This window comes from Notolabrus celidotus, chromosome 2, assembly GCF_009762535.1.
Source record: "Notolabrus celidotus isolate fNotCel1 chromosome 2, fNotCel1.pri, whole genome shotgun sequence".
NCBI classification, from domain to species: domain Eukaryota; kingdom Metazoa; phylum Chordata; class Actinopteri; order Labriformes; family Labridae; genus Notolabrus; species Notolabrus celidotus.
This window is the reverse complement of record NC_048273.1, coordinates 22,579,613-22,602,185: the sequence shown is the minus strand read 5'-3', so window position 1 is coordinate 22,602,185 and position 22,573 is coordinate 22,579,613. Positions and strand designations below refer to the sequence as shown.

Sequence of the window (22,573 nt, the reverse complement as noted above, 5' to 3'; positions counted from 1 at the left end):
GTTTCTCAGTTTTATATTTTCTGATTTGAAACTGGAACGACTGAAAAATATCAAACACTCTCTAAGAAGTTTGAACCTTAAGATTTATCTGTGTTCATGTAAAACAGGATTTATACGGAAAGCACGGACTCAGACTCTCCTGCAGACATTCAGTCACCACCGGCCTCCATCAGCTCTCCTCTCTGAATTATTTCCTCTCTTTTTATTCCTCATTTGCTTTGCTAAGTGGCCAAAACGCCACGCTAACACTTAGCACGCCGCCCGCCTGCTCCTGGCCAACAGATGTAAAGTGTCCGAGCTGTCTGACAACCGCGCGGCGATGTATTACCCTGTTTATTCAGCCAAACGCTGAGGATTAATTGCTCTGTGAAGGCCGAGGTTAGCAATGCTAATTTAATCAGAGGCTGTTGTTGTAACACCGCCAGACCTGCTGCAGAATCCCTCAACATGTGGGGAGATTAGTGCGAACATGGAGGTGTTTTTCTGCGGTGGTTTCCTCCCTGAATCAGAGTGACGGCTAAGCAGGAGGTTTCTCTCTCAGAGCCGGGCTGTAATCTGCTCTGACTGTCAGTGTTTCATGTCCAAACTGCTGCACGGCCGCTCATTCTGCTGTGATTTAAGGAGCTATTGTTGCTGTATGTGTATGTGTATGTGTGTGTAGATGCATTGAACACACACACACAGTCTCCACAGCTGAAGTTGCTTACGTTACAGTTTATATTCGAGTCATTTAGTTTTTTGCTTCTAACCGGTGAATTCCAATGAGGTGACCGTCAGCCTGCAGCAGAGAGGTGCTGAGTGTTTTTACTGCAGCAGGACGACAATACAGCTTTTCTCTCTGCTCTGCTGCAGAGCTACCAGCTGTGTAACATAATAAACACACAACTGTTGGCATCAGTAGCTCTTTTGCACCTAGAGTTTGCAGAATTTTACATGCAGGACTTTTACGTGAGAGAAGTTTTTTTAAATTGTGCTTTTATTTCTTCAACTTAATTGGACATTTGGATATTTTGAAATCCAAAGGCCCTTCTTTTAACATATTTTAGACCCATTAGATGTCTTCCTCCTGCAGCAGGTAAACAGGCAGTAACATCTGCAACATAACCCTTGATGGATCAAAGTGTTTCCTCTAAAAGTTCTTGTCTTTGTCTCTGACAAGCTCAGGTTGTTTTTTTAAGTGTCTGACAACATTACAGAAAGGATCCCTACAGAGAGGGAGCTTTATGTCCAAGAGGAGGAGGATTTTTCTATAAGACACAAACAGCTGTTACATCACTCTTTACACACACATCACACTACATTGATGAGAACAGGAGTTTAACCTCCCTAAGCTCAGGAGGTTCTGGTCTGTTGCTGCAAAAATCTGGTGTTTTTTTATGTCAAGATGAGCTCTTCAGATGTTATTCACACAGTCAAACCAACAGCCATTAAAAAAAAGAAAACAGACTTTAAGTCAAGTGAGCTTTAAGTGCAACAATGACCAACTTCTGGCTCATTTGAGGACATAATCCATCAGAGATGTAAGTTAGTGTTCACAGTTTTTGTCACGTTTTCAGCTTCATGGTGTCATATATGAATCTTTACATTGATTTATCTCACTAACACTAAGCATGACATACTATACCCCCTTGAATCACAACATTTGCAATGGTACTTTACATTGCAGAACACATTAGCTCTCTGGCTTGCACTGATTGGTTGGTTGTAAAAAGTTCATCTCTGGTGCCGTTATAGACTTAATTCCCCCCTCTATGAGAAAAAAATCAGTCGAAGCGAGTGTGTATAAGCCACAGCTTTGTAAGCATCACTTTCTGCTGTGTCCCGTGGTTTCATGTTTTGGCCTCAGCACACAGCAGAAGCTTGTTGTGTCTCTCAGAGTGTAACGTGATGTTTCAGTGCCGGGTGTTTTATCCATGAGCTGCAGGAAGAGGAGCTGCTGTGTTTTAATCTTTTAATGGCTGAACTGTAATTTTACATCTGTTCCTCTGCTTACACAGCCTGTTCACTATCTTTGTGTGTGTGTGTGTGTGTGTGTGTGTGTGTGTGTGTGTGTGTGTGTGTGTGTGTGTGTGTGTGTGTGTGTGTGTGTGTGTGTGTGTGTGTGTGTGTGTGTGTGTGTGTGTGTGTGTGTGTGTGTGTGTGTGTGTGAGAGAGAGAGAGTGTGTGTGTGTGTGTGGTGTGTGTGTGTGTGTGTGTGTGTGTGTGTGTGTGTGTGTGTGTGTGTGTGTGTGTGTGTGTGTGTGTGTGTGTGTGTGTGTGTGTGTGTGTGTGTGTGTGTGCAGCTTCAGATGCAGAGCTGAGGGATAAATGGGAGCAGGCTCTGGGACCAAAGTATGAAGTTCTGGTGAGATGACACAGTTTTACTCTTTTTTTTTTTGCATCAGTAATGTCTGTCTTCAATGGCCAGTATTTTATTTTATGACTTCTCTTCTGCCCTTGTGTGTGTGTCTATGTGTATTTTATATTTGGTGTGTGTGTGTTTTCAGGTGGTGAACTTGGATCCTGTCATTGAAGATGATGCAGAGCTGCAGAAATCCTCTAAGGTGAGATGCATGGAGCTGTATCCTGACACATTGTGCTGTTTATTGAAAGCGTGGAATGACATGGTTTTACTTTGTTCATATGGTCAGTTTGGATGCTGCAGTGCTGCTGAATCATCTTTAAAACCTCTAACAGAAACTGAAAAATGAAATCATTATTCATGAAGGACTTTAAGCAGGACTGTGTTGGTAGACTGTCTTGTTTTCTGTCCTGATGTATGATATTGTTGTTTACAGTTGCTGCCCGTCCACATGCTGCGTCTTGGTGTGGAGCTGGACTCATTCGATGGTCACCACTACATCTCCTCCCTGGCCCCTGGAGGCCCTGTGGACAAACATGGTGTCTTGAGACCCGAGGACGAGCTCCTGGAGGTAAAAAAGAGCGCCCTCTCTTAGAGAAATATGAACACTATAGGAGTGGATGCTTATGTAGGGTTTGTTTGTTTGCAGAAGTTGTTTTAAATCTTTGAAATATTTCAGTTTGATTCAAACTTTTTTTATTTACATAACTGTAAACTTGATGATGGATTTGAGTTCATCAAACTTTTATTGGAAGGAGCTATACAGGCATTCCTCAAAAATCATCTCCTCACAAATTAAAGGTCTCTTAGGTGTCTCTTTCCTTCTCTTTCCCTGCCCCTTTGTATATCCTTATGTAATCTTTCTTTTACTTTCTCTTATTTTTTTTTGGCCCACGTAGGTGTGCACGCCCTCTTTTACAGAACATGATATTAGCTGTCAATAAAAGATAGGCCAGAGTTCTAAGAGGGATGGTGATGGTCGCATGCACACAGTCACAAGCACAGAAGTTAAATGTTTTCTTTCTTTTCTTTTGCTGCAAGAATAAATTGCATTAATATTTGACAGTTTGTGACAACATGAAAAAAAACAGAAATATATATGCAGACAAGAGTAAAAAAAAAAAAAAAAAAATGTTAAAATAGCGTGCCACAAGGCTCAATGCTGTAGCAACTACTGTTTCTAAAGTGTATTTAATATACTGCACAGTGTTGACTGAGACAGTTCAGCTAAGGTTCTTTAAGTGTCTTAAACATATGATTCTACCAATACCCGAGTCGTTAGAGTTCCCCAAGTTGACTGATTGCCTGTGAGCACGCCATGGAGCGACTTTTGGTAATGATGCTCGTCCATATTTATATCAGGTTAATTATTATTTCACCATTTCAATTTCACTTCATTAGCCACATCATTTTAGTAGTTTCTCACAAACTACTTAAAATAACTCACTTTCATTTTCTTCAGAAAATATGTCAGAGAATAAGGATTAAGACAGGGATTGAAAAGTTTAAGTAGACCATCTCTTTAGAGACGCAAGAAAAAGACGACTATCTTCAGTCTTTACAGTTATTGCGTATACTTTGTCCTACACTGTAAATATTCAGTTAATACATCTTTTGTGACTCGTCAGAGTTTGTTCAGCCATTATACATTCATTTGGAATTGAATTAACCTTTCTCAACTTGTATTTATTTATAAGCTGTAGCAGCTGCATTTTAAATTAATCTGGATTCTTGTGGCTGGAGATGAACCAAAACTTCCTCAGGCTGAGTTGAAGCTGTCAGTCCTAAAGAGAAAATTCAAACACTGCCTGAATTAAACTACACTTAGTTTGTATTTGAACAGTGAACTGGAAGGATGTTTTTATTTGTGGCTTCATGTATTAAACAAGAAGTTTGTTGTTTTATTTTGAAGGTACAGTTTAAATATAATGGGTTTTGTGTGCGTACAGGTGAATGATGTTCAGCTGTATGGGAAGTCTCGCAGGGAGGTGTTGTCATTCCTCAAAGAGGTTCCTCCTCCGTTCACTCTGGTCTGCTGCCGACACCCAACCTCTGACCTGGAACCAGAACCTGAGTCTGAACCAGAACCTGAACCAGCACTCCTGCTCGGACCTGGACTTGGACCTGGATATGTTAGACAGACAGAGCCCAGTGTGGAGGAGGTGAGAGCATCAGTGAACACACTCTCAGTATCATGGAGTATGTTTCCGGTATTGTTGTTAATATAACACAATGTTCTCATCATGTAGATCGAGCTGAAGCTGTCCTCGATGCTCTGCAGTCAGACTGAGCTGAGAGACAGCGGCAGAGACCAGCAGCAGGTAGACAGACAGGTAACCTATGTCACTGTGTGAGTGGCGTCTGACTCCACATTAGATCACTGCATATAAACATGAAAATGATACACTGGCAGTACGACACAATACAAATTACAGGTGAAAAAAACCCAAACGATTCTTGGATCAGAGTAGGGGTGAGTGATATGGCCTAAATCAAATCATAATTGTTTTATAGCAAAATAACAATTTCAATTTTATCACCATTCTTTTTTATGTTTATTTTCAAGACTACTTTTTTAAATAACTGACCAGCGCAACCAAACTAGTTCCCTTACTTTGAAATATGTGGACATGGATAAGACTACAAGAACACTCAGTCTCAGACATTTTACTTCATTAGAAAATTAACAGTAGTCTGAAGTGGTAAACAACAATAACAAAAACACTCAGGTAAAGGGCGTTCTTGCTAAAGTCTTGTAAGATTTAAAGCAGAATCTCTGCTTTTGTATATTTAATCACCTCTCTCAAAAAAATCCCTGTTTCTTTTTGCATTATTAAAGTCTGACAAAACTAAACTTTTAAGGCACAACCAACTGAATTCAACATTCTTTAGCTTGAATTTGTTTCAAATTATAAACAAGTCATTTTTAGGAAGCATTCAGTTTGTGGTTATTAAAAAAACAAAACAGAGTGAGGGTCTGTCTTTACGTTTACCATCTTTGCAGTACACTGAGTGAGTGTAATCTGGCACAGAGAGCCTGCTGATTCTTAGTGGAAACACCACTTACCACAAGACACAGAGAACTCCCTTTTGAAAAGTAGGCATGCAACAATTCACCAGATGTGCATTATACGCATGCATCTGTGTATGAGCACAGCGCTTCAACTGCTGACAACAAAATATGCCGATACTTTGATCTTTCTGGATTTGCAGATCGGGAACAGGCTTTAATCCTTCAGATCTATCGTCCTATCGCACAGACCAAGATCAGAGCCATTGATTTAAAATACAAAATCAAATACTGTATAATATATGGGTCCTCAAAGTGGAAAAGACATGTAAATTTGATAGTAATAACTCAGTTACTCTACAAGATTATAGTGTCAGAGAACTCTTTATTTTTCCCCTGGCAGTGAAAGTTGTTTTATTGTTGAAGTTGGTTAAAAGAAAAAAATGTAAATATTACTTTTATTATTATTACTGATTACAGTTTTAAATAAAAAAATAACAAACATACAACAATTCTCTGGAATAAAAGTTCTAAATAAAAAAACAAAAACACAAATTCAAGTCATTTCAAGTCGAGCTTTATTTATAAAGCACATTTAAAACGACCTCAGTTGACCAAAGTGCTGTACAGTTATTACAATACAATATAATCATACACAAATATAACAATATATAAAAACAATAAAAGAAAAGTAAGAGCTCAATTTAGGAAATAAAAGAGCAAAAAAGTAAGAAGCCAAGGATTCTTGTTTAGCTGGGACTGAACGCCAAGGAGAAAAGATGGGCTTTCAGTAGTGTTTTAAAGTGCTCAACAGACTGTGCAGCTCTAACCTGGAAAGGTAGGCTGTTCCACAGCTTTGGGGCCGCCACTGAGAAGGCTCTGTCCCCACGAGTAGAGAGTCTGGACTGAGGTACTGCCAGGAGCAGCTAGTTTGATGACCTAAGTGCTCTGGAAGTACTGTGAGGCTGTACCAGATCTGATAAATAAGATGGTGCCAGACCATTTAAACACTTAAAAACAATTAATAGAACCTTGAACTGGATCTTAAAGTTCACAGGCAACCAGTGCAAAGATACAAGGATAGGGCTGATGTGACCACACCGTTTCTTTCCAGTCAGCAGGCAGGGAGCTGCATTTTGGATTACCTGTAGACGGTGCAATGCTGACTGGTTGAGACCAACAAACAAGATGTGAATAACTTTCTCAAAATCATTTCTGGGAAGATAAGGCTTCACTTTTGCTAATAGTCTTAGCTGAAAGAAGCTTGTTTTTTTCAGACAACAATAGTTTTACATAATTTTCAATCATCAGGACATAACATTTTCAACCATTTCACAGTCTGCCAGTGTCCATATCTGTCCCTCTTTTCATCGTCCATCTCCAATGCAGCGCTTTTTCCCCTCTCTAGGGCTGAAAGAAGCTTGTTTTAAGAATAGAGCATATCTGCTTGTCAAACAAAATTCAGAGTAAATATCTCTTATTCTCTGAGACTAAAGTCTAAATTAAAGAAATAATCAAATTATTTACACTATTGTTTTCCTACTAAATGAAAATATTATCTCAGATGATAGAAGATGATAAAAGATTTAAAACTTTGCTCAGATTAGAATTACAAATCTTAAGGAATTAAAAAAAAACAGGAGAATCACAGTTTTGACCAAATATCAACCTTTAATGCCTGCGTGGTGTTAAATGGTGAAACTTCAGCTCTTTAATTGCTGGATCAGCATCACTGCCCTGTGATTTTTTTTTTAATAACCAAACATGATTATCAAACAACAAATATGATCGACTCAGTCACAGTTTTTAATAACTTTGATTTCAGCGTCTCACTCATGGTCTCAAAATGTTTTGCGTCACAGTTGGTAAACGGTAAATGGAGTGTACTGACCACTCAAAGCGCTTTTACACTACTTGTTGCATTCACCCATTCATACCCTTTCACTCACTGATGGCAGGAGCAATTTGGGGTTCAGTGTCTTGCTCAAAGACACTTCGGAATGTGACTGCCGGAGCTGGGATCGAACCACCAACCTTCCGAAGTTGATTTGTATAATCTAATACAATCATAACTGTTGGCAGCTTTGCTCTCACATTGACTAGATGGAGTATATATCTATTTATGAAATTGGTGTGAAGAGTGTTTTGTCACTTTTTAAATCAGGAGCAGGTTTTCTCTGCTGTGGAGATGCCGATAGAAGAGACGACTTCGCTCAGGCTGGAAGAGGATGAAGATGAAGATGACGATGAAGGGGAGCTGGCTCTGTGGTCTCCAAATGTTCAGGTGTTGGAGCTCCAGAAGGAGAGAGACAAAGGCCTTGGATTCAGCATCCTGGATTATCAGGTAAATCTCTCCTTCTCTCCTGATCCTCTTCACAGTGATGCAGAGTTTCCTCACAGACTGAAGAATAAACAGCTCCGTTAATGACGCTGTATAAAGACATAAAAGAGAAGGCCACCTCACTGTCGGGGTTACTCTGCTGCTGAGAGAAACAGATACAAATCAAACATTCAAGATGAACTGAGATGATGTAAGTGTTGGGAGGTGATGCGTTACATTTTTCCTCCTGAGCAGAGAGTCTGATGAAAGTGAAGATAATCATTTGAACTAAACTTTTAACACGTTTGTTCTTTTTTTTCGTGGTTATTCTCTTTGCCGTCTGGGGAGCAAATTTGGGAAAATCCTGTTGTGTTTCTCTTCCCCACCCTGCTTCAGCACTTTATCTTTAGGCAGAACTTCACCTCACAGACCTCTGCCTCCTCCTCTTCCTCCCCCCCTTCCTACTAAGTCAGACCCAGCTGAGGCGTTGTGGGGAGCTTCAGGTTAACTCCCTGTTGGTCTACACCCATGTCAGTCTGCACACACGTTATCTGCCTAGGAGGCCTCTGTGTGTGTGTGTGTGTGTGTGTGTGTGTGTGTGTGTGTGTGTGTGTGTGTGTGTGTGTGTGTGTGTGTGTGCGATGGGTGCCCTTGCTCGCTCCTCCCTGAGTGAGATAGAGATGTAAAGATGGAGGAGATGTTTTTATACCAGACAGGACGTCCTGACTCCCTCTGAAACTACCCATGATTCACAGCAACATCTGAAATATGAAACGTGATATCACAAAACATTTTTAATTTAAAAATATCCATTAAATTTCAGTCAAATATAAAAATAGAAAGTGGCCTTGAGGGAGGAAAAAAGTGCAGAATAATGTGTGCACAAAGTATAGGCAGATATACTCATTTGGTGGCTCAGTGTGTATAATGTTCACCAAACTAAAACACCAGCAACACAGTCAGACACAGAAAATGTTAACATTTTAATTTCCCTTCATTTGAATTTTGTTTAACAAGGAAAACCAGATTCAAAATATCTTTAACAGAGTGTACTGGTATTGGCCGAGATCAGCAGCAGCACGCTCCAATAAAGTTATACAATGAAAACACATAATTTCAAACATGCCAACGCGTCCTGGATCACATAACAGACAGTCACCAGTCAAAGTTTCTACACACTGATGCATCTTCCACCAACGCCTTCACTCTGCTTTTAAAAACATTAAATAGACCAGCTCCTTAAGAATCGCCTCATAAATCAGGAAATGCAGTGATTTAGTCCATGGGTTCCAGTCCCCTCTTACAAGCAAATTACAGTGGCAAGGACAAATTTCCTTTAACAGGCAGAAACCTCAAGCAGAACCAGACTCATGTTAGACAGACATCTGCCGAGATCATGAAAATGTATTCAAAACCTGTTGCTAAATTTGAGATAAAACAAGGCTTTTGAAAACAATGTCCACTCACTGCTACAGTCTAAACATGAAGATTACTTAAATCATGATTCTAACCTTTTTTTTTTTATTACAAAGAAATATGTGATTTTTAATTGGCCTGTTAGTTCTTTTGTGCGGCATGGTGAGCAGTCTGCAGAGAGTGAAGGTACTGAGAAGATGCATATATTAAAACACCACATACTCAATCAGAGGCATAGGAGTAGCTGCAACAAGAGAAAAACAACAGCACAACTTATTTCTGAAATAGAATCCAAACCGCACCTTCAGCTTCTTTACGAGGTATATGATGTAATATTATTCTTGACATAGGCCCCTCTCAAAAACAACTGAATGGTCCTTGAATAAAAAATAAAAGCTGGAGAAGGTCAGTCTAATACTGAAGAGGCAGTAATAAAATCAGGCATTAGTAAGCTGTTTGTCTGTGAAATACTGCAGGTCAAGATGAAGCTGTGAAATCAACACCTGTGGCTTGATAGGTAGTGTCATTTCTGCAAAAATCAGGGTGTCATTATTTTTTATGTAAAATTCCCTGGGACGGATAAAGGAATATCTTATCTTAACAAACAGGAGATCAGGTGATTAATCTGTAAAACTAAGATCATAAGAGCTTCTTCCTCTGTCCTTGTCTCCTCTTCTTATCTCCTTAAGTGATGTGTCCTTCATGACGGTGGACTTTGTAAGTGTGCATGTGTGTAAATGTGTGATTTTTGGATCTACTGCAGAGAGTAAACTCAGTGTCTCACATGAAACTAACCAAAAGCAGCTTTTCTCTCAGATCGGAGATTTCTTAAAACTTCTGAAAAGATTCCTTCCTCTCGTTTTTCACCTCATAAATCAGTTTAGTTCATTTTATAGCTTCTACGATGACATCATCTCTGTGTGTGTGTGTGTGTGTGTGTGTGTGTGTGTGTGTGTGTGTGTGTGTGTGTGTGTGTGTGTGTGTGTGTGTGTGTGTGTGCGTGTGCGCGCGTGTTACGGCTGGCTGGTCCTGGATTCAGACCTCAGTTTAGGACAAAGCAGCCTGTGTTCAGAGACCAGCTGAAACCAACACACACACACATATACACACACACACATACACACACACACACATAGTGGTTTTTCTACACTTGTGAGGACCCTATGCAATATTTTCCTTTTCCTCTCCTCTGTGACGATTTCATTTTTTGCTCTCTAAACAGTTTCACTGTCACGCTCCAGGTTTACCCTGAGACCAGGTTTAACCTCTAAAACAGCCTTTCGGAAAAGTGCCAACTGCCCTGAACATATCACTGAATTACAGATTCATCACGATGAGTTTATCTTATTTTAAATGATTAAACAGTCTATACTCTCTGCCTCAGCATGTGTAAGTGTTACCTGCCAGATGGAGGCCTAGGCTCATGCTTTCACTTCATGTTGATGCAGTCAGATGAAGCTAAACCAGACTAATCCTCCTCTTGAGGACAGACCTGACGGAGCTAGACCTTTTTTTTACCGCTACATGGATTTAGTGTTAAAAAAACGTTTTTTTGGAGGCATGGATAAAACCCAAAGAACAGCAAGTAGAGACAGAGTTAGAGCTAATATGCACTCTTTCATTTATGCATTTATCACACCTCGTATTGTGATTGCAGTGTTAAACAATGCAGTTCAGAGCATCAGAATGCACTTCTGCTCACAGCTTTCTGCTGTATCCCCTGTCTCCAAACCTGCTTTGATTGATTGAATGATGTCTTTATTTTGTAACTTTTTATATTTTTTGTTAATAAAAAAGTAGACAAACAACTAAACAGTGAGCAAAAATATTAGAGTTAAACCTAAACAGTGCACACTACCTGTAAGGTACACTACCAGTCAAAAGTTTGGACACACCTTCTCATTCAAGGGTTTGTATTTGTTTTAATTATTTTATACACTGTAGATTAAGACATCAAAATTATGAAAGAACATATAAGGAATTATTTAATTAACAAAAAAGTGTTAAACAAAGCAGAATATGTTTTATATTTTAGATTCTGTAAAGTAGCCCCCTTTTTCCTTCATGACAGCTTTGCACACTCTTGGTATTCTCTCAGTCTGCTTCATGAAGTGGTCTCCTGGAATGGTTTCTAATGAACATGAGCCTTGTCAAGAGTTCATTTGTAGAATGACTTGCCTTCTTAATGTGTTTGAGACCATCAGTTGTGTTGTTCAGAGGTAGTGTTAGTACACAATGGATATCCCTATTTGACTACTGTTGTAATCCAGATTATGGAAAAAAAACTATAGTATTTCATAGTTTTGATGTCTTCAGTATTAATCTACTATGTTGAAAATAATACAAAAAAAACATTGAATGAGAAGGTGTGTCCAAACTTTTGACTGATAGTGTATATAAAGATCATGTTGGTTTTTTAGCCAACACAGAGTTCTGCCTAAAACATTTTACTGTACAATATGTGTTCTTTTTTTTTCTTCTCCTCCCTGTATTGTCTGCTCATAATTGAATCTTAAACTGTTATGGTGCAGACCTTAACTATGCAGTGTAACATGAAATAGACATGGAGAGAGACTCTCTCTCACGCAGACGTCTGAGGAACTATTTTCACTTTTTCCCTCACCGTATCATATCAGACCTGAAAATTAAAGGTTTTATCCAAGATTATAATGCACTGTTTTACCCATATTAATCAGCATTCAGCCCTGTTGTTGTAAAAAGTTTTCTATGTAGAATTTATTTTATTTAAGTTGTTAATGTGGGGAGAGCAGACATCGTAATTCAAATCTGTGACGTTGTTTTATTACAGTCGATAATCCTCTGCCTCCCGTGAGACACAGAAAACATCTCAACTTCACAGAGACATCCCCACTTTCTTCACTTAGAGAACAGCAGTAAAAAGAAATAAACAAAAAAATATATATATAACTAGACAAATTGAAAATGAAAGAAAATTCAAAAAGATGTCACTCTTTATTTAAAAAGCCCTTAAGAGGGATATTTTCTTGGATTTAAGGACTTTTTGTTAAGATGCAATATTCCTTTATTCGTCCCACAACGGGGAAATTTACATAAAACATAATGACACACTGATTTTTGCAGAAATGACACTACCTATCAAGCCACAGGTGTTGATTTCACAGCTTCATCCTTTCTTTCTGTAATAAACCTGATTTTCCTGTAATTAATGGTTGCCCCTTAAATATTTTGTGGGTGTAAATATATGTTTGTTGATTGGATTAGACAAAAGCTGCATAATCATTGAGGAAATACAGGAAATCAGCAAAAATTAAACAACCAGCAAGCTGTGTTTGTTAATAACAGATTCCAAAAACATGAAACTCATTTCATTTATATTTAGGTTCTTTGAAATGTTTCTGAATTAAACACAAAGTAAATCTGAAAAGAGAGTTGGGTTCACCTCAGAGCAAACCGACCCGTCAACAGTTTCCACAAAATGAATCAACTTCTCTCACAAATCTCTCTCTCTCTTTCTCTGTCTCTCTCCTTCCTCTATATCTCTCGCCCAAGGGCATGTCGGTCTGCTGTTGCTGCCAAAGTGTTTCCTGTTACTGACTCTGCGGCTGTCAAAGTTGAGTGAAAGATGGTTGGAGGCAATAAGAGAAGAGCTGATCTGACCTGTCTGTCTCTGCTCGGGCTCACAGTTTCCACTAAAAACTGACACCTTTAAAAATGGGAGCAGTTTCCTACCTGAAAGACGAGTTTCCCCAAAATGTTCTGTTCTTATCAGAACAGAGAACCTCAAAATACAGAAACAAAAAGCAGATATATATTGTTTAATTACTTTAGTTTTTAATTCTGTACCTTTCTCTAAATACTGGAGGGAGCGCAATTTGTAGGCAGATGAACTGCCATTAATTTGTATAGGCTATGCAGTTTTGTATCAGTAGGTAGAGAAGGTTACACTCTCATCAGGTTGGTAGTTTAATCCTTCTTCACACATGTAAGACTTTTTCTCGAGCAGACAAAAAACACTTTGTTAAAGTGAGTTTGACTCAATCTCAGAGACCATGAGATGTGACCTGACATCAGGTATTGGTGCAGCCAGTGGTTAGGGATAAATGACTTCCAGCTAAGACTTTTTTTCCTCCATGTGCTGAAATGTTCACAGTCCAACCAGAATCTTTAGAAAGATCTGTATGCTCAGATCAAAAGAAGATGGAGATCATCCTCCAGATATGTCTTCAAAATAAACTGTCATTTCTTGGTTCATTGCAAACCCCAGAGGAGCGCCTGATTATCTATTTGAGGTGAGTCTCAGTTTTACTGTAAACAGTAAGTTCCACAGAGGCTTCATTCTGGCTTACTTCAGAATCTACACTTGGGGGTCTTTTTCAGCGTATTCAGCACAGGAAGTGTTCTGGTTTCTGTTTGTAGTCCTTGTAGTGTTGACCAATCAGGTATAAGCAGGCTTTGGTGTCTGCAGGAAAAACAGTTTGTATGGAGTGCAAAAGTAGGAGGAACACAATCCAGCGCAATGACATCCTGGCTTCCATCGTTAGTTATCTGAAGAGGATTTATTTCTCTCTATAAACCGATATCTGCACGAGCAGCTAACAATCTTTTCCTGATCAGACATTCATGCTGAGACACAAATCTGCTTAATGCTGTATCACTAAAGACAATCAGCATTTAGGTTTCCTGACTTCCTGGAATGCACCAGAAATGATGGATCCCACCTCCTTTTAACAAACAAACATTGTAAAAGTTGTTTTCTTCTCCTCTTGAGGACAGACCTCACAAAGCTTGACTTTTGACTAATCTGCATCATGGTGTTATTACTTCAGCAAACTTAAAACTTGTTTATTACAAGAAAATCACAAGAATATCAGTTTCTGTTTCAGGTTCATACCGCTGAAGTAAGCCAAAGTGAAGCCTCTGTGGAATTTACTGTTTACAGTGAAACTGAGACTCACCACAAACAGATGAATGGGTGCTCCTCTGGGGGATGTAATGAATCAAGTAATGAAGGTGTTTAGTTAGTAGACATACAGTATCTGGAGGGCTGAATTTCTTTACTCTTTTGTTCTGAATTCATGCTCACTTGAACAATGCAACACAGGCTAGCTACACCTCAAATCCAGGGCACATTCAGTGAAACTTTTTATTAGTTTTCTCTTCACATTGTGACCACATGATGAACTAGATTATAGAAGTACACACTGTGACCATCAGTCTTTATTTATTATCACCTCACATCAGTACAAAAAGAGACATCCATCAGTAGTATACAACTGTTTAAATACAGTAAAGTCTTCGTTTTTGAAGTCTACTGTACCTCGTTTGGCCAATTTACAGCTTTAGGGAACATTACGACATCAATCAAGTCCAATACTCATGATGTTTGATCAGGTTTGACTCTCAGCTGGTTTTCTGGTTCAGTAGTGGATGGGACAGGGGTCAGGTATCTATGCAGACCAGCCAAGGTCTTCCACACCAAACTGGTAAAAGATAAATTCTTGATGGAGCTGCTTTGTGAGTGAAAATGTTAAAACAAGACGAGACAAACTGTTGGAAGAAATCTGTTGTCTTAGATATAAAAAGTTTCCTAAAGCATGAAGAATGGCCTTTCCCTTTTCATTAACACCAAGAGAAAAGTGATGCAGAACTGAGTGTTTGTATACTTTTGGCCTTAAAGAGTAAATTAATTATGAAAAAACCTCTGAGGCCCTGAAAAATGGAAATATAAAGTTTAGAGTTCAGGAAAACACTAAAGAAGACTTTGTGTTCTTGAGAGTTATTAAATCATCCAGAGTTTTATTCTATCTGGCATCCTAAAGGTCTTAAAACTTTGTGTAGACACTCTGCAACCTACATATCGGAATAAAAAAAAAACCTCATTGTTATCTGCACACGAGAAGCCAACCGTGGAAACATTTCACTACTTTTGGCAAAGTACATATTTAATTTCTTTATTTTTTTCCCCTCTCCTACATTTCTGATATCTCCACTTTTTGACAGCAGGGGCCCTTTCTTTTTCCGGAGGATCTTGTAGGAGTGGAGGACTTGAGTTCTGACTCCTCACCACCTGTAGCCATGTTGTTGGGTCTAAAAATACAGCACGGCTTTGTTCTGGCAGCCTCAAACTTGGCACAGCAGCTCGTTCTGCAGCGCGGGCGAAGCCCAGGGTTCAACACAGGGGAATTTTACAAAATGTACATCCGCTCTCACCAGGAGAGGGTTTCAGAGTTGGTGTTTGAGTCTCTGAGGGGTTTGGATCCTGGTCGGTCTGGTTGAGCAGGCGGAGCCGAGACGAGGCTGTTTGTTTGTGGAGTTCATGTTGTGGACGACGGGACACAGTCCAGTCAAAGTTCTCCGTCTGTGTTTGTGGAAAAGTTCTGGCAGAATAAATTACATCCAAACTTCTGTTTTTACAACTTGTTCTAAACTTATAACAAAAGCTGATCCTCCCACTCGGATCAGAAACAATCAAACTTATGGATGAACTTTATTTCACAGATCTGTGCGTTTCTCTTCAAACCCTTCCAGGAGATTTCAGGGAGAGAACTCAGTTGAATTGTTTTTGAAATGGAGACGCTAATCACTAAATACTATTAATGGTGACGTCTGAAGAAACGCCACCTCGAACAGAATTAAGTATGTTATATGAAAACCTTTATGGCTGTTAATTTATGTATGTTCAAAGTGGAGCGGCGCATTTTTTGGAATTTGAGGAAGGTTTCTTATAAATTAATAACTGTTCGTAAACACATAACAGCCAAATGTATTGAATTTGAATCTGTGCAGTGTTTTCCAAAACTCATGTTTTGAAGTGCTGTTCTAAAGTTTAACTTTCAGGTGTTTGCACCAAGGTTATTATAGTTAACGAAAACTAACGAAATAACGAAAACGAGAGGTGAAAAAACATTTTCGTTAACTGAAATAAAAATAAAAACGAGGCTTCACAAAAAAACGAAAACTAACTGAAACTGTATTGTGAGTTTACAAAACTAACTAAAATAAACTAAAATGATAGAGAACATGTCTTTAGTTTTCGTCTTAAACTCAGTATTTTGAGTGGATATGTAATAAAGTCAGAGACTGATCGGATGGACGTCTCTGCTCTCTGCTCTCTGCATCTGCGCGGGAGCGCGCCGAACGGAGCCTGCAGCTGACGGGCGCGCGCACTCACAGCGAGGCAGAACTGCAGGGGGATTAAATTGAGACGAACTCTCTCGCTCCGACTACCTGCCCTGTTTATAACCATTCCTGTGTGAATGCCCAACAAGTAAGTATAATGAGACGGAGAACTGACTTTTCCTGTCCATAAGCATTCACGTGTGTTAAAACTCCCGAGAGAGAAAATAGACGCCATGAGCGCATGCGTCATCTCATATTATGAATCATCCATATGATCCTGTTCTGTTCATTTATCATTATAAGTGTTAATGGTTAATTGGTGGCAGTGGTATTAGAGTGATATGATTATTAGTATACTTGTAGTGGTAGCATCTGAATCATTATCTCTGTATCAATGATTATTGTTCATTGCTTATTTTATTGTTAAAGATGTATCAGTGAGTCACCATATTATTTAACACTATAGAGGGTCAGTAATGCTAGCCTAAGTGTCCATATTGTGACCATCACCCTTATGTTTGTGTATTTATTTGATGTGTTTCCGACCACACTCATACCTATTCCTCTGTGGCCTCATTGGGTCTGCTGTACTGTTGTGCTGTACAAGGAGAATATTCACTAAACGGTTAAAGCTCCCTCCTGTCTCCTGTCCAGTGTGTTCTGACCGACACCCCAGGGAGAGTACTATCCTACAGAGTATCCACCAGTATTCCCTATTTTTTAGGATATGAATTTTTTGTTTGTTTTCTGCCAGTTTCACTTCAGTTGGCTCATTCGCACAAGCAGGCACACGTCCACACTTTGCCTGCAGAGCGTTAATGGCAGCGAAAGTCAGGAGAAAGCGGCAGAGCCCCATTTGGGATTACTTTGAATATGACTGTCTCTGATAGGAGTAAGTGCCTTGCAATGGAAGGTGATAAAATATGTTGAAAATATGTTTCTCAAGGGGGAAAATCCCACTAATCTTAAAGTCCATTTGAAAAGCTCACACAAGACGGCTAACCTAGCATACCTTGTCAAGGCAAGAGAGAGCGGCCAGGCCCCTTACCCTGAAACAGAAGCTAACCCCCGGCCAGGCACACAGGCAAAAAAGACTAAAACTAATACTGAAACTAATAAAAACTAAACTAAAACTAAGTATTTTCAAAAAATAGAAACTAAACTAAACTAGCAAACCCGCTTCAAAAACTAATTAAAACTAAACTGAAATTGAAAACAAAAAGTCAAAACGAAATAAAAATAAAAACTAATGAAAAATGCAAAACTATAATAACCTTGGTTTGCACTTTACTTTGGTATTTTTACAGAATGTTCTACTTTGATTTTTAACTTCCTCTCAGCTGCATCTCAGAGTAAAACATTAAACTTGTTATTTTGAATAAAATCAATTAAATAAGACATTTTTTCTGTTCAGATTAACATTAAAACCATATTTACAGAATGTCTGTCAAAGCTTTGTTGGCTGGCAGGTGAACCAGTCGTTCTATTGTAAGTTACTTCTTTTATAAAAACAAGATCATTTTAAATCTCTTTTCTAATCCCACACACTCTAGAAGTCTTTAAATGCATAGGAAAATAACTAAATATTATTGTGGTGAAGTTTTCAGCCACTCATATGTCTGTCAGCCATCTGTTTGACCCTCAATAAAAATATTCATATATTTCACAGATTGAAAAATAGTGTTTTAAATTATAACTGCTAATCTGGTGGCTTCACTCAGCTCTTAATATCTTGAATATTTCCTGAAATCTCTGAATTCAGATGAAAAAAAAAACCTTAACCAAAGAAAAAAAAGTAAAAAAGAGAGCTGAGGACGATGAGGGATCCCTGCGTACAGAGCAGTGTTTACAATACGTTAATACAAGAAAGATACAGATGTTATAATCAAACGTCTACATTTTGTCTTGGTTTATGCGAACACAAACTTTTATTCCAGTTCATCTCCATGTTGAGATTTCAGCCGTCACAGCCTGTAACAGACGCTCAGCCTGCACACAGAAGAGAGTGATGACATTATTTTAAAGTGAGGTACAAACAGTGAAGGGTTTGTGTGGAGATGTTTCATCCTCACTGTGCCGTGCGGATGATTGATGGTGTGCAGCTAAACTCCACAGCCTCACCACAGACTCACACTGACGTCCCTGAAACTTCAGCACACTGTGATTTCAGATTTAATTTTAAACTACAGAGGCATTGTTGGGAAATCGACGGTTCCTTTTCTGTCGTGTTGTTAAAAATCTGAGCTGCTGACTCCAGAAGTTCACATCAGAACTCAGTGTCTCTGTCAGAGCATGAAATGGTCCTGTTAAAGTCTTTTTAAACCCTTTACAGCCCCCCTCCTCTCTCTGCTGACTGATCAGATTTGACTCCTAAAGTTTGATCGTCTCTGCAGCGTCTCTTTTATTCACTTGTCCGGGTGCTGTGACCTTTGACCTCCTCACTGTTAGTTAATGTGATTATGAAGTGAAGCGTCCTACTCCCTCGATCTCCCTTCTGTGTGTTTGTGTGTTTTTGTGTTTGTTCAGACTGATTTTCTGACATTTTTCTGGTCTCTGTCTCCCCCTGCCTGTCTCTCTGAGACGTCGGTGTGTCGCCATGTCTTCCACCTCCTGACTGAACCTCAGTCTCTTTTTTAGGCAGAGGAAGAGGAAAGGCATTATTCATGTTTCTGTTGTTTACAGCTGAGCAGAAATCTTTGAGTAACCCTGACTCACACTCTGACAGGTTTCAACACGTACTTGTTATTTTTGGTCCAGTGTCTTCCCTGAGAAGTCATTGTTGGACTCTGAACACACTCTTCTGTGACAGATTTTCTTCACAGGCACAAAAGCTTAGAAGTTTGCAGACTGTTTCTATAAGATCATCTCCATCACTCAAACAAAGGGGAATTTACAGGGGACACTTTTAGACAATGCTTCAATCTTTTGTCATCTTAAAAGCAAGAAACCCTGAAAACAATGTCAAAAAGTGTCAAAAGTAGCCTCCAGATTATTCGCAATTTGTGCCATTTATTTGTGTTGCCTTTGTTCTGCAAAGACCTTTAGAAAGTGAACTTCAAAAACCACCGTGAATAAATATTCACTGTGTGCAGAATAAAAGATTAAAGTAAGTGCATTTGACTCTAGTAATCCCTCATTGTTTTTTATTTAGGAATTAAATCTTTGCATTATGGATATGTTGGAGGATAATGTATAGGTCCCTGGTGTCACTTTTGTTGTTTAGAATTAATCACAGCTGTTATTGACTTACATGAGTCTTGGCATTCTATTCTGCTTTGCTCTGTTCCGTTCTATTCTTCTTTCTGCAGATTGATGCATGTAACATGTGATCAGGTCATCCTTTGCGTTGCTTTGGGTGTTGAGAATAATTCACTGTTGTTATGCAGTTAAGACCAATCAGAGTCAAGTATTTAGAACAGCTGGGTAATTAGAATTAATGAGTTTATTCTCTTTCCTTTTATGTTTCTGCTCCATAATCTTTTTTTTTGTACTTATTTATTTTTTGACAGGACAGATGAAGAGAGACAGGATTCATGGGGAGTAGAGAGTGGGGGAAGACATGCAGTACATGGTTGCAGCCGGTAATCGAACCTGCGACCTCTGCGACGAGGGCTATAGCCTCTGTATGTGGGGCACTTAGACTGCTAGGCCACCAGTGCCCCGTCATATTACTTTATCAAACTGAATCATTTTCTGAAAGAATTAATGTGTACATAAGATAAATTCAACAATTAACTTAAGGTATGGGGTTGCCAGTTCAGCCTTGTGGTTTAATCATGGGCTTCATGTACAGAGGCTGTAGTCCTGGAAGCAGGTGGCCTGGGTTCAATTCCAACCTCTGGTCCCTTGCAGGATGTCACTCTCTCTCCCTGTTTCCTGCTGTATACACTGTCCTATCCTCTCTGAATAAAGACATGATCTGTGTGGTCATGGTCTGTGTGTTCATGGTAGTTATGATGTCTGTTCTTTAGGACCCTGTGGACCCGGGTCGCTGTGTGATGGTGATCCGTTCCCTGGTTCCCGGCAGTCCAGCAGAGCGCCATGGAGGTCTGCTTCCCGGAGACCAGCTGGTGTCAGTGAACCAGACTCAGGTGGACATGCTGACTCTGAGCGAGGCTGTGGAGGTCCTGAAGTCCGCCCCGCCTGGGACCGTCCGCCTTGGTATCCGAAAACCTCTGGTGGTACGTTTTCAGGGTTTTCATTTCATTCTCAGAGAAAGATCAGTGTGATGGTTGGACTGAGCGGTGTGTGGTCGTGAGTCTGATCCAAGTTCTGTTTGTGTTTCTGCAGGTGGAGGGAGCAGACAGGAGGACAGAGCACAGCAGCCAGGAGTCTCCAAACATCACACACCTGCCAGTACCAAAGGTAAACACACACACGAGAGAGAAGAGAGAGGCTGAACATGTTTCAAACAAAAACTTAACTTGTTTTCGTAACTGTGGAGGTTCCCGCTCTGGTGTGTTTGTCTTTCGTTTGTATGGATATCTTGATTCTCTGAGTTTTAAACATCATTTCTTTAGGCTCTTTATGTTTCCAGGTGAGTGGAAGCTGTAAAATCCACAGATCTATACAGACAGATATTTTTATGTTGCTTTTAAGGTAACTGAAATATTCCTTAGTCTTATCTTATCTGTGTTATCATCAAGATCTTAAGACATGAAGATAAGACTAATATGTCCAGTTACTTATAATACAGTAAAATCAAAAGCTGCTTTTTTCCCCTGATTAAACTAAAACACAGGTCTGAGCATAAAACTTGACCTCAGTATCTTGTACTCTGAGTCACCTCAGGGACTTATGGGAGGTGAAATAATCAGGGTTCCTCAGCAGTCTGGAAAATTACAGAGATAGATTTTAGTACTTTTCAGGTCTAGAGAAGTTTGGAAGATTGGAAAGGAGGTTTTGGAAAATATTTGTGTTTCTGAACCGAAGAAACACGCCCGCAGAGATGTCATTCAAACTAAATTATCAAACAGCTTTTGTATTATTTTGCTCTTTTCCAAAAAGACGAGCATGACAAAAATCCTTCTTCATCCGACTATTTTCATCTCTCTCTTCTTTGAGGTTCAAATCTACAGAACAAACGAGTAAAAGACGCTCACACTGTAAATGAAACCTGATCACAGGACGATCTCCTACCACTTACATCACTGTTTGTCTTGTTTTACTGCAGTATGAATCAATTCCTGTCTTTCTACAAATATTTATTTACATTTTTTTCAAACGTTTAGTTTGCCATCTGATCTCAGGATCGATAAGAAGAACTGAGCTGACATGAGTGAGGAGGATTTAGAGAGAGGAGACATATTAAGATGCGGTAAAAGAAGAGAAATGGACTGAACAGGGGTGAGTCAGAGAGGAAGGGAGAGAGAGTGAATAATGTGAAAGAGGAGAAAATCTAAATGGTTCAATTAGTCTGAAGGGAGCTGATGAAGATCTCAGAGACACAGAGAGAGCTGAACACTGTCTTGGGTTAAAGATGAGCTGAGCTGTCAGATACCAACGTTATAAACCCAAAATCTCCCTCTGAGCATGTATTGAATCTGTACAGCAGACCACATGGCACAGCTTTCACTCAGATCAGCACTCATCAGTTTCATGTGCTAATGAAGAAGGTTACACGCAGCTAAAAGCTTCATTAGCTTTAATGACTTTAATGCGTAAACGTCATTGCTGTATTCAAGCCAGGTTTTAACCCCAGGAACTTTCCCCAGAGTCCAGGAACCTTTGGAGGAACTTCAGGGTCCCAGCTGCATTATTCACCAGCCCCAATATTTCACTTTAAAACTACCAGACTTTACCTAACTCAACCTGTTCATTCAGTTTGAAGGTGAACTCACATTGGCTCTGGTGTTATGTCTAAAAATGTGCTGCTTTCGTTCTTTATCCACGCTGCTTTGGAGGCAGTGGAGGTGTGGCCTCTGTTATCAAGCAACCGAACCTTCTTCAGGTAATCTAAACTTTCAGAAGTTTTAAGATCCATCATGGAAAGAAGCGGTTTGTGCAGTGTTTGGGGATTTTTTAAGATACCAACAAGCTGCAGGGTTTCCCCAAAAGCCATGGGAGCTGCATCTAATGACCTCACATAGGGCGCTGCTGTGGTTTAAAGTGGTATGTTTCACCTCTCTGTTGAAAATATTAAGTTAAAGTGTAATAAAGAAGTGTCATCTGAGTGGCTGTTAGTGGATCTGTGTTTAAAGACAGGCCATTCATGCTGCACTGTGGTCAGCTTTGCAGGAGCACACTTTAAAAAGGTGCCACGAGTGTACATGCCAGAGCTATGTCAGCGCTTGTGCGGGTGGACTCAGGTCTCCTCTTTGATGGACAGAGAATGTTTTCTTCTTTTAATCTCTGTTTCCATAAAATTTAGGAATAACTGTTCATC

At 39.5% G+C, this 22,573-nt stretch overlaps 1 protein-coding gene across 1 annotated transcript in view; it reads left to right on the top strand.

Moving 5' to 3' along the window:
• patj (PATJ crumbs cell polarity complex component) overlaps nt 1–22,573 on the top strand; it is a 137,855-nt gene that overhangs the window by 18,509 nt on the left and 96,773 nt on the right. The window contains exons 13-20 of the mRNA XM_034703343.1: nt 2,283–2,344; nt 2,487–2,543; nt 2,778–2,912; nt 4,291–4,503; nt 4,591–4,674; nt 7,516–7,695; nt 20,160–20,369; nt 20,479–20,553. Coding sequence (XP_034559234.1) covers nt 2,283–2,344; nt 2,487–2,543; nt 2,778–2,912; nt 4,291–4,503; nt 4,591–4,674; nt 7,516–7,695; nt 20,160–20,369; nt 20,479–20,553 — 1,016 coding nt within the window. The remainder of the gene's footprint in view (nt 1–2,282; nt 2,345–2,486; nt 2,544–2,777; nt 2,913–4,290; nt 4,504–4,590; nt 4,675–7,515; nt 7,696–20,159; nt 20,370–20,478; nt 20,554–22,573) is intronic.